General features: G+C 37.7%; 1 protein-coding gene across 1 annotated transcript; it reads right to left on the bottom strand.

Moving 5' to 3' along the window:
• Positions 1-8,880: 8,880 nt before the first annotated feature.
• On the bottom strand, positions 8,881-9,698 carry LOC119557528 (fruit protein pKIWI501-like). Its single transcript, XM_037870302.1, has 2 exons — positions 9,594-9,698; positions 8,881-9,542 (listed from the first exon to the last, which is right to left on the bottom strand). Exon 2 carries the CDS (start codon positions 9,446-9,448, stop codon positions 8,993-8,995), a length of 456 nt encoding a protein of 151 aa, XP_037726230.1. The 5' UTR covers positions 9,449-9,542; positions 9,594-9,698; the 3' UTR covers positions 8,881-8,992.
• Between the last annotated feature and the right edge of the window lie 3,190 nt (positions 9,699-12,888).

Genomic DNA, 12,888 nt, shown 5'->3' with positions numbered 1-12,888 from the left:
CACAGACCAGAAAAGGAAGAAAATAGACAAAAAAAAAACTCTTAAAAGAAGCCTGGCCTGCTACATGCAAAACGCTTCCCCTGAAAAGAAGCTTATTTTTCCCGCGCTTTTCTTGGCCCAAGGAAAATGCGGGAAAGTATGGGATTTCGGGGCAAGTTTTCGCCGAACTTTCAAGGGAGGAGCGATCGATCTCCTTGGCTGATCAGTGCATTTCGCGCTTGATTGATTGCCACCATTTTCCCACTCGCATTTCCCAATGCCCCCATTTTCCATCGCCCATTAGCCGAGCCAAGTTTTTGTTTACTCGGCCACTTCAGTTCGCTGGCCAAGTTGGCGCTGCGAAGCAGGCAACGCAAAATTTGATGGCCAAATAAACGGGGCGACTTCAGTTTCGAATAGTGATGGGAAGTGTCTATGTGGGTACAGTCAAAATCGCATCTGTAAATATCTAACTTTAAAATTTTGTTGGGCCAAGCTGGTAACTATTGAAGTTTTATACTTTTAGCACTAGTTTACCTTTAAGAAGGTATATTTTTTAATATTTTGTATAGACCTACATCTAACATTTTACAAAAACTCTTTATTTCGTTTTTTTAAATTCTTTTAATAATCTAATGATTTGACTTTCAGGTCTTTTGAAGGCATACTGCTATTTATTGTTCTCGTAAAGCTTTTTTATATTTATAGATTATAGGTATTTTTATACCTTCAAAAACATTCTTATATATACTCTATAAAATTGTCACCTTAAGAATTTTGAATTATGATTTGGTTATTGAAGTTATGTTGTGTTATATGTTATCTTAATGCCTGTCTACCTTTAAGTAGGTATGCTATAAATATTTAAATTGACTTTTTAACGAAATTGTTTGTATTTAAATTTTATATTTATTTAAAAGATTATCCCATCTTTTATAAATTATAAATCTTTTTTAAACATTATTCGGCAATTCAACTATTTATTTAATGGTTTCTTATGTTACTACTACCTTATACATTATATGGTTGTATATTTTAACTTCCCTGTGGTCCTAACATTTCATATTTTATCGAAATATTCCTCTTAAAAATATATAGAAATATCAAGGTTTTTTTTAAGGTGAGGTAAGTTTGGGTACCGAATAAGAGGATAAAAGTCAGTGGTCCTCCCATCACTGTTCCCCAGTCGAAGCCCCTCCGTTTTCGGCTCAATTTGACTGCCTCTTGTCGGCGGGAACGTGAGCTGAAAGCCGAACAAGAAATTAACATGACGAGGACAACAGGAGCAGCGAGTCCTGGCCAAAGACGATGACGATGATGATGACGAGGACGACGATGATGACGATGACGATGACGATGACAATGATGATGGCAATGATGAGGCGTCGATTTACGTTGATGCAATTGGCAGGTGGGGGCCTTGGGGGCGTGGCAGCATAGGGCGTGGAGCATTGACCACTCGGAAATTGGCAAATTTGTCACACTTCAGCCGAGTCGATTGTGTCTCAATCTTCATAAAGCACACACCGCACATCCACATGTGGGCCCCAATCTGGCTTTGATTGCTCGCCGTTTGTCGCGATTGACAAGGACTCACAAGGACTCGCAGGACTGGAAGCTTGTTAACTAACGCTTGCTAATCCAGAACCACAACAGTTTGGCATGGAAGATGGATGGCCAACAAGTTTTATGGATGGCGGAAACCATTTTTGATTAAGCTCTTGTTTCCCTACTTACATCATTAGCTTAGAATATATATTCTCTTAATTTCGATTACCACATTTAAATAATTATGAGCTGTTCTCGTTTCTTATAACAATTAATTTTAAATAAATAAAGAAATGGTAAAAGATTTTAGATAATATTGTTTAAAAATAAATTTCCAAATTATAAAAGCACCTATAAATTAAATTTATGTGCAAGTAACAATGTATTTATTAAGATTCTTTAAATGGAGTATTAATTGATCATTTAAATAAAAATGTACCAGTAATGAAATATTTGTTTTTGTAAAATCCATTTGTTTTCTATTTATTTAAAATTGTATTACACCAAATTTTTGATTATTAATTAAAAGCAAGAAATATGATTAAGTAGCAAGTAGCATTTTTAAAAATACAATATATTTGGAAACCTTTAAATGACGTGGTTCTTTGTTGTAAAACCCGTATTAAATAATTTTGCAAAATCTATTTATTTTTCTTTTTACTTAAAATTGTGTTAAACATGATAATAATTATTATTTAATAATTTTTTATTGTCGTCTAAAAATGTAAATTGTAAACCTATTGAAAAAAATGTTCAATTGGGCTTGTATTTATTGCAAAATAGCGTTAAAAACTGTTAAAGATCCAAAATAGAATTATTAAAATATATAATTCCAACTTACTAAAGCTTCTATAAATTCAATGTTTCTACAAATATATAAATAATTTTTGGGCAACTTAAATCTGAGTGGCTTTTAATCAACTGCCCCATAGCAAGCCCGAAGAGGCTCTTGCAAATACACCGCCAGGCATAAAGCATACTTCATGGCGAATGTTTAAAAATCAGATTGCAGCCAGAAGTAGCCGGAAATTGCGAGATGTCGGTCCGAGTTGGAGGACCAGTTGGAGGCCAGGGCTAAGTAATTATAAATCCACTTGATGGAGCGCAAGGAACGGCTCCTCAGCCACTTCAGTCGACATTGATGATGCACTTAGATGTCAGCACACTCACGTGCACAAACACTCGCACTTGCCACATTCCACTTGCCACATTCCACTTGCCACTTGCCACTTTCCACTTGCAACTTGCCACTTGACACTGGAAGCCAAAAGTCTTGCACTCTTCGAAAGCCCGAAAACAGTTTCAAGTCATCAAATTCAAAGTTTGTGGAGCCCCCGGGTGGGTGGTATTTGGCTCTCATGTTCTCATATATATTGGGGGCTTCATGTGGCAGCCATGCAAAGTTTCCATTACACCCATCCGCCGCCCTGTGGCTGTGCCGCCCATTTCATGTAACATGAAATGTTAATGAGAAATTTATTATGGCAAATAAGCTCGATTTGCGTTGTGCGTTTTGGGTTTCTGGGTTCTGGGTTTCTGGGCTCTCCATTCTGCATCCAACATCCTGCACACCACATCCTGCATCCTGCATTCTGCATCCTGCGGCCCAACATCGCCTTGCCAGGCTGTGGTTCACTCCGTTTTGGCCATCTGATGGCAATGGCGAAGGCGTTGTTAAGTGCATGTGGCGCGCAATTAGCGCAAATGGCGTGAATGTGCAACTTGCAGCCACCACCCACGCACCACCCATCCACCTTAAGCACCCACCAGCCCAGCCACCCATCCATCCGACATCCTCAACCACCACAAAGCACCGCACCACCGCCCCAAGGCCCTTGTTATGATTATTGTTATTATTATTATTATTATTGCCACTGTATTGCCATTGCGATTAAGCCAACAGAAGGGCAACCATAAGTAGCTAGCTGTGGAAAGTCGGCAAATGAGTAGGGAATCGTGGAAATAAAGTATGGGTTTTTGGGAAAAGGAACAACATCAGTGAGATTGTGACCTCCTCATTGATATATCAATCTATTATTATTATTTCCGAATTTCGGTTTTTGATCTTAGATTTTTAATCACTATGCAAAGGCCACCACGAAAATAATACCCTTTATTTTATAGCTATATATTTTGATAACAATACTTAACAAGTCAAGATTAGTCAATTAATCCAATATATATTTTTATAAAACAAGCAACAGCAGTAAAATACTTCTCTTGTCATTATTCCTATACCTCCACATTGATATATCAATCTTTTATAATTATTTCTGAATTTCGGTTTTTGATCTTAGATTTTTATGTCAAACAGTATTCACTATACAAAGACCACCCGGAAAATAACAATATCGATAACAATACTTAGCAAGTCAAGATAAGTCAGTTAATAAAATATATATTTTTAAAAAACAAGCAGCAGCAGTAAAATACACCTTTTGTCATTATTCCTATACCTCCACATTGATATATCAATCTATTATAATTTTTTCCGAATTTAGGTTTTTGATTTTTATGTCAAGCAATATTCACTATACAAAGGCCACCCGGATATTAATACCCATTATTTTATAGCTATATATTTTGAAAACAAAACTTAACAAGTCAAGACAAGTCAATAAATCAAATATTTTGTTTAAAATCGAACAGCAGCTGTAAAATAGTCCTCTTGTCATAATTCCCATCACTCTAAATTTATCAATCTATTATAATAAAATCCGAATTTCGGTTTGTGATATTACATTTTTAAGTCAAACAGTATTCAAACAGTATAAGCTCCCCCGGAAAATAATACTCATTGTTTTAAAGCTTTATATTGAGATATTATATACCTAAGAAGTCAAGAATACTGAAACCTATTTTTATAATCAAACAATATATATTGAGTGTATATTAAATAACTACAGACATAATATTTGCTTTTGCTTTGCTTTCCACCCATCTACTTTAATGCTTAACGCCTTTAATTAAATTTTAATTGACGACTTCATTAGCATAAAGCACAAAAATGTTGTAATTAGTATTGAGGAGGCATTAAAGACGAACGGGCGGTATTGTTGAGCAATTTATGGCGGCAGAAACGGCAATCAGTTTTGGCCAAGAACAGGAAGTGCCACGAGGAAAATGGGAGCGGGAAAAATCATTTTCCACCGCGTGGTGGGGGAGTTTGGGGATTCCGAAAATGAAGCGACAAGCTGCCACCCAAAAAGCGACGCCTTTTGTCCGAGGAGTCACCCTTCCTGCCCCTCAGCCACTTCAATCAAATGCCAGGCGCCGCAATATTTGCGTTTAATTTACCAACAATTTGTGTGTTGCGAGCGTTGAAAATTTTAAACATGCGGTGCGCGTCAAGTGGCCATTGAATCGGCTCGAGGGTCTCGAAATTGCGAAAAGGGGGACTCGGGAATATATATATATATAAAATATATAAGCGTCCCCTGGGCCCCAAACAACAAACGAAACAGCCGTCGATGGCCACAGTTTGTACTCGTAAACATTAAAATCCCTTGCAAATTAAATCGATAAATGTTTGAAGGCGAGATTTTACGTGTCCAGTTTCGCCATCCTTCTTATTTCGCCTGAATTGGGTATTCATAAATCGATAATTTGCTGCCTTATTTCCCAACAACACAATTTCGTTCGGTTCGTTACAAAAATAATTTATTGGGTTGTTGAAACTGTCTTCAATAGGCTCATAAATGTTCGAGAATTACGCTGATTATGGAAAATTAATATAAATGACCGAAGGTTTTTGGATTGCAGCATTTATCAGATCATGAAAGGGAATTACCTTGTACATATTATAAATAAGATATTTTATTGTGAAGTATATTTAATTCATTGGGATTAATATAATATAACGTTTTGGTTGAGGCAACAACAAATAATGATTATTCGATCCTACAGAGTATATATTCTTGATAAGCATCATCGATCTATCCTATGATTCAGTTCTCTGATTTAATATTACAATGCAACGTATAATATTCATATTAAGCTTTCCACATATGACTTAAAAATCTTTCATTTTTGACAATTTCTTATGTTTTTCTAACACAAGTGTGATATAATTGAAATTTACAATTGGCCACGTTATCAATAATGTTAATTATCGAAATATATTCCCAGTGTGATATAATTGAAATTTACAATTGGCCACGTTATCAATAATGTTAATTATCGAAATATATTCCCAGTGAGTACTTATTATTCCCAATTAGTTCAGGATTTCCTTATCAATGTATTAAATTACCTAATTAAATATTTGTATACTTTACAAAACTTGTTCAAACCGCAACACTTTAGTCTTGGCTTATCAACTATTGAGTTGTCGATTACAACTTGCCTTGTTGAATAAAAATCGCAATTGAAAGTCTTGAAAATACCACTTAATGTAACTTTGAGACGTCGTCCAACCATACCCTTAATAAACCCCATCCGGATTGACTAACGTAATCGCAGCCGGAGTCGGGTGCAAATTAAGCCGGGGAAAGACTTTCTTGGCAACACTCGCACTTGGCCAATGCAATTTCCCCGGCATTACGACGGGCAAACACTCGTGTGTGCACTATATGCACCATACTACATATATGCACTATATGCACGTGCAGGAACTGCCGTATAACGATTTAATGATTCTCGATTCTCATTTACATTGCCACTTGATATGGAATTCGCGCCCCGGGCCATTCCCTTCTGGTTTGACGCTCAGGTAACGACATTGGGAGCTCGGCCCCCTTCTTCCCGGCGGCTGCTTACGTAACGGTTACGTAATGTGCACACTTCACTTGGGCCACCCACTAGCCAAAAAGACCCCAAAAGCCACCCGAAACCACCCGGAAACCCCCCAAAAACCACCCAGAAACCACCCAGAAACCACCCAGAAACCACCCAGAACCCACCATCTCACATCTTGCATACAATCAGTGATGGGAAGCATTCAGGTGGTTTTTATTTTACACACTTATATCCGGGTAAATACCTATAAGTAGTACGGAAAACGTAAATATAATAAGTAGATGGATCGAAAAATAAAAGCATTCTTAAATTGGTCTCAATTTTTAAGTGGAAATATTCTTGGAATCAGAAAAAAATTGACTTCTTTAAGAAGGCTCTATAATGAGTAAGAAGTTCCTTTCTTCAAACATAGCTAAGTTTTTTTTTTGGGGAAGGTCCGAGTTCTATTCCTAGGATTTAATTGACACGTACAATTGTATATCCATTTTTTATAGTCCTAAGATATTGTAAAATCTATGCTTTTTATATTTTAAAGTCCAATTGATTGGTATCAAGTCTTAAAAGAGGTTAAATATAGAAATATATATTAAAGTCTATTAAGAACCATTTAGGGTATTATTAATTCTTAACAAATATAAAAATGTTTAGGAATTATTAAAATAAAATAGATTAATACTACTATACATTTTAAGATCTGTAAGAATATTAAACCAAAATACCCTTATAAATGATATATTATAAAAAAGGTTAAGGTGCCGCATAAACAAATAAAAAAATGTATGTTAATTATACTCCTATACATTTTAAGTTCTGTAATGATATGTACCCAAAAATCTTATACCATATATAGCTACAAATCTGGTAGCGATCATCACTGCCTTCGAGAGACCACAAGCACAGTTGGGGAAAAACAAAATGCAAATTTTGCGAGACGGCATCGTGATTGACATTTGAACTGCTAATGAAGCTATCACTCGTCGCCGGGAGAAAGTGGGTGTCTGGAGGTGGGCCGGTGAAAGTGGGCGGCTGTGTCGCAGTGGCTGTCATCAAGTGGCAGTCAGAGATGGAGACACACTCACACATCCTTTTTGCAGGAGGCGAGCCAAGTCCTTTGTGTGTTGAATTGTAGAAATTGCAACTACGTGACTACGTTGCAACATGAACACACTCCTCGACGAGCGGGAAAATCTGTCTGCACATTGCACTTTAACATTTTGTTTTGACAACTGCGAATTCATCAATGCTCCCCGTCTGATGGCCGATGCAGATTGGGTTTTTCCCGGGCTGAAAGACCCAAAAAGAGAACCACCCCTCTTCAGTCTACAATCCTCAATCTGGAATACCCCCGACCATCAAACCGAAAGACAATCAAACGAATGCAAATTGAAGTAGAAGCGATTAAGCTGAAAATGGATTTGTGTACTTTATGCCATTGCCAAAAGGTTCTTGAGCTTCTTTTGGCTTTTTCCCACCGCCACACCGCCATGGGAAATCCGGGGGAAAACAGCTTGACTCGGCAAAGTTTTTGTAGGCCGTCGCCACTAAAGTTTGCCACGCCCACTTGAGCAGAAGGGGCGGTGGGGCGCAGGGGCGCTGGGGGGCGTGGCTGAGAGTTTTGTGCATTATGCAGCCTTATTGTGAATTTCTGCTGATGCGGCAGCAGCTGAAGATTGCAACTCGGGGCCAAGACGGAGGATTCTGCCATACTGGATGGCTCAGGAGCCGACAAATTGCAAATGCCGCACAAAAATGCAAACGCAAATTCTTCGGAAAATACGTTCGAATGGACGGGAAACGCCGGGAAAGCGCCTTGCCACAAAAGCCAAAGATAACGAGACAATTTCATGCGACGCTAGTTGAACAGAGTTTGATGGAAATCGTAGGACGATACTCGGATACACGATAATCGTTTTACACTTTGCCGAAACGGGCTTAATAACAGGTAGTTGCCACATTTGGGGCATAATTATAAAAATGAAGAGGCTTGAGATATTAAATACTTTGTTAATAAACCTTCACAGTATATAAATACACAAAAAACACGTAACAATTAATAACAAGGAAGGAAAGCAAGGCGAAGTTTCTATACTATTCAATTGTATGTACGAAGCTTTCCTATTTATAGAAAACTAAAAACTAATTACACAAATATTAAGATAATGTTGCATTTCAATTTACTACGAAATATAAGTCTTTTGTATTATTTTGGAATTAATTGTCCGATTGTTCCTATGACAGCTATATGATAAAGTCGTTAGATTGGTTTTAAATCCTATTCGAATTTTGAAATATTAAACGAATGATATTCCCAAGAGCATAAGGTAATATATCAAGAAACACCAAAGTTATAATTAAATATTTTTAAAAATATTTTTTGATCATCCCTATTGGAGCTTTGGGAAATAGTTGTCTATTCCGGCTTGTTCCGACTGCCTGCAATAGAAATACCACTTTTGGAAAGGTTTTATCCCGATAGCATTAAAACTGAGAGACTAGTTTGCAGAAACGGACAAGGTAACCTGAATTAACCTGATATATGATATATTGAACTATGCAAACTACCAATTAGTTGTTTTGAGCAAACATATGGTATTTATTTAGTTTATTTTGGTGAGTGTTGATTTAATTTAAGTACAACGTAGTAGTTAAATGAAATGCAATTTAGAATTGTCTGCATGTTGATGTTGTGTGAAGTTATTGAAGTAGTTGCGTTGCGTAGAGGTGGCCCTTAGGCAAGGTCAGCAGGGACCTCGGTTTGGGTCTCCGGCTCCTTCTCGTCGGGCTTTGCTCGCTTAGCCTGTGGAGCGTCCGTATCATCCACCAAACCCTGAGCATGGCGCTTTACGTTTTCCTTGTCCTCGTCGTCGGATTGCTGATCTGAGTCGGTTTTCTTGGGGGATTCCCCGTCCTTGGAGTCCTTCTCCAGGCCCTTCACATCGGTGTTGGCAGCCGGTTCCGCCTCGATCTCCGGCTTCTCATCCTTGGCGGTGGTAGCCGCCTTCTCGGGAGCTGCAGTCTCAGGAGCTGCAGTCTCAGGAGCTGCAGTCTCGGGAGCTGCAGTCTCGGGAGCTGCAGTTTCGGGCTCCTCGGACCCGGTGGCTAGGGTCTCAAATGGAAACTCCGCGTTCATTGATGCATCTTTTTCCTCCTTGTTGAAAAAGTCATCGCTTTCTAGGTCTGGCATGTCGGCTATATTTCTCACGTGTGCTGGCTGAATTCTTTAAATAATTCGTCTCAATGCTTCTTACCGCTGCTGAAAACCACTTAACACCTTGATCCTAGACCCCAAATAGGTTAATTGAGATTTATTAAAGTTTTTGTGCACTTACGTTCAGTGAAAACCAATTTTCAGTTGAGAAAAAAAATTTTGCACTCCAATTTCTTGACAGAACTTTGACAGACACTTAGTGAGGACGCACAGCGTTAGGGTTTGCCAAAATCAGTGTGGCCAGATCGCCGGGAGTCGTTAAGCTCTAACTTATGCGGGCACACTTATCAGTAACGATTCACCAATGTTATTTCTTAACAGAGTTCAGTTAAAAACGACGCGCTAAAATCAATCTTGACTTAAGAAGGGTATAAAAAGAAAGCATTTTCTATCAATTAATGTAAAGGAAGAAAGCTGTTCTTTCAATAAAATTTATTAGTTAATTTGCAGGCAACATTTTTTGACAATATATTCAACCTAACACATTTTTAAATTTTACACATGAAACTTTGTAGAAAATAAATATTTAATACTGTAAAATTATTTTTAGCTTGGCTAAGCTTATATTTATTTGTATTATTATATTGAATATATTTAATACATATATATAAATATATTGTATGGAACAAAATTGTCAACCTATAAAGCTTATTAATTCCAGATGGAATCTGGAGTTAATATAATTTGCAAACGTTTAAGTGGGCATACATTTTAGGAACACTTTGTAGACTACTTTGCTTTACAATGTATAACTATTTTTACTTGTATTAGGCTTACATATATTTATTTAAGTATATAGAATATATTTAAAGTAATAACCCATAATTTTAAGAACAGTGGAATTTTTCTTTGTTCAGTTTTTAATATTTCCCTCAGAATTTATAGTTTTCGGGAACTTAAAAAAGGTGTCAAAACCGCATTTTTTGTGTAGGGCACTCCATGTTTCGATGATTTGCAACCCATAATCGCTGTTCATTTTTGCTGGCTGGGCAATTTGTTACGTTGACGCATTGCAACAATGCCGGCAATCCGAACCTCCGAGGAGAACCTTCCAAAGAAGATGTTATGCGTCGATGGCGTGCATTAAACATAATTTCGCTTACGTCACTTGACTGATTAACCATCTGGAACACTCGAGGGGGGTGGGGTGGCGAAAAGGGGCGGGGGCGGGGGCCAAAAGGGCCCAAAGAGGGATCAAAAAGGGAAGGAAGCTGGAAAACAGCAAATATGACAGGGCATTCAATGCATGAAACATGAAAACGCACTTAAACAGCAATCAATTGCACTTTACACGAGATGCACCTCCGGAGGACACTTGACCCCTCTGAAAAACCCCCCCCCCCCACACTACGCCCCTCCCCCCGCGCTTTTCCGATAAACTATGCAGGCGAATAAAAAAATGAAAAGTTCGATGGAGGAGGATGCGAAAAACAATATGCACAACACATGCAAATATTTATTTTACTACAACGCAAGAGCGCCCCCTTTGTGCCACGCCCCACAGCTCAAAGTCCCTGGCGATATTTTCTTGGGGAAAATGGGGGGAAATGGGAAAAATGGGAGACGACAGCAAACACAACAAAATACGGCGAAAACTTTTCCTCCAAAGAAGTTCAACTAGTGAAAAGTTTTCTGCACGAAACTGGAATTTTTTTTCCCCTTTGCCTGCAAGGAAAATGCGAAGCCGTCGAATTTTCCATGTTTATTTTGAAATCATGCAAAAACAGCAAAATCAAATTATGCAAAAAATGCGAATGAAAAAATAGCGCGACAGAGATGCAGGCACTACAATTGCAATCAAAAGTTTTGTCCATTCCAATAAGCAATAATTTGTGCACAAAGGCAATACAAATATATTGTAGTGGTCCTTTGGATGGAAATCTGATTCTTGGGAATCCATTGAAATGTAATGCCACCAATTGTTAGTTAATTAATTCCCCCGCTTAATTGCTGGAAATATTACCACCGCAAAGCACCGCTTAAAGTGTCGAATTTCCGAGGAAATTAATACAGTTCATTGAAGGCGAAGCAATAAAATGCCATTAATCAGCTAATGTATTACAGGTGATTTTATTACTTCGACCATCTTTAATGAGAACCAATCAATGTCAGTTAGAAATGAAATTCCACGAGTGTGTATGAACAAATAATTTATTTTTAAAGAAACATTAAAACGAATGAGTATTATAAAAATTATATAAATTGTTAAAGAAGCTATTTTGAGTAATGGAAATAAAAATGGAAGAAAAGGATTTTGAGAAAATTGTCTTAGGTATTTTATTTATATTTTTCAGATTTTTTAAAATTTATTTTTAAACATTTTGTTTATGTTTGCCATAGATATTTAGTTTATTTTTTTATAATAAAAGTTCGATCATATAAGTTTGATAAAATATACCAAGTTGAAAAGAATAACATATGTTAGTTTTAGGTTTGTAAACTTTACTAACATCTTTAATAAATAAATAAATAATTAATTTTGCTTATTACAATCAGTTCTCTTCTCTTTTCTTTTTGCCTTTCTGATTTTAATAATAAATTAAAAATTGTAAGAAATAGAAAAAGAAACTGAACTTAAGCTCAATTACTATTCTTTATTTTTGCTTTTGTTTACTGAGAATTTATTTAACGCCACTCTCCCCTTTAAATATTTTGGAAAAAGATGTATAATTATTATCTTGTTAGTTAAAAATAAAATGGAAAATTATCAAATTTCGCCATTAATCCTCGCACATGGACTCAGAAAAGAGCGTTTCAGAAAGTTGCAGTCCCTTGAAACGCGATTTTATTGATGGGCAACCAAGCTCATGAATGTTAAATACTAACCTGCCCATCCCAGCACCGTCATAACCATCTGCATCTGCATCTCTGGCCCGTTTATTTAAATCCTAGTCGAGGGACGGGGGTGCCGAGAACAGCTGATAAACCCTGAGACGCTGACCCAAAAGGAGGGAAACACGCAGCCCTTGCCCCCTTTCTTTATCAGCTCTGTGAAACTTTGTTCGCTGTGCATCATCAGCAGTTTATGAAATTGTTGCAGCTGCAACACCAAGATGCCCCGAGGACCCAGAACTCAGAATCCAGAATCCAGAGCCCAGAACTGAGGACCCGGGCAGCCATGTTTAAAGTTGCCCACGCAGCTGCTGCCAGGCCTCGTAAAACAATAAAAACACACAACTTGGCCGGGGGGAATCGAATGGGAGAGTCCGGAATTCTCGGGCAATTCTCGGGCAGGATGGAAATGGTGCTGGGAATGGAGATGGCGATGGAAGACTGGAAGTGCCGGGGCGGACAATCAACATCGGTGGCCACATGACGGCAAACAGATTTAACAGCACGCCTAGCCCCCTGGAGCCCCCTATTCCCCCCATTCCCATCCAGATTGTCCCTTCTTTATCACTCACCCCGGTTTCGTT

This window comes from Drosophila subpulchrella, chromosome X (assembly GCF_014743375.2).
Source record: "Drosophila subpulchrella strain 33 F10 #4 breed RU33 chromosome X, RU_Dsub_v1.1 Primary Assembly, whole genome shotgun sequence".
NCBI lineage: Eukaryota > Metazoa > Arthropoda > Insecta > Diptera > Drosophilidae > Drosophila > Drosophila subpulchrella.
The sequence above is the reverse complement of the archived record's forward strand: the minus strand, read 5'-3'. Positions and strand labels throughout refer to the sequence as shown.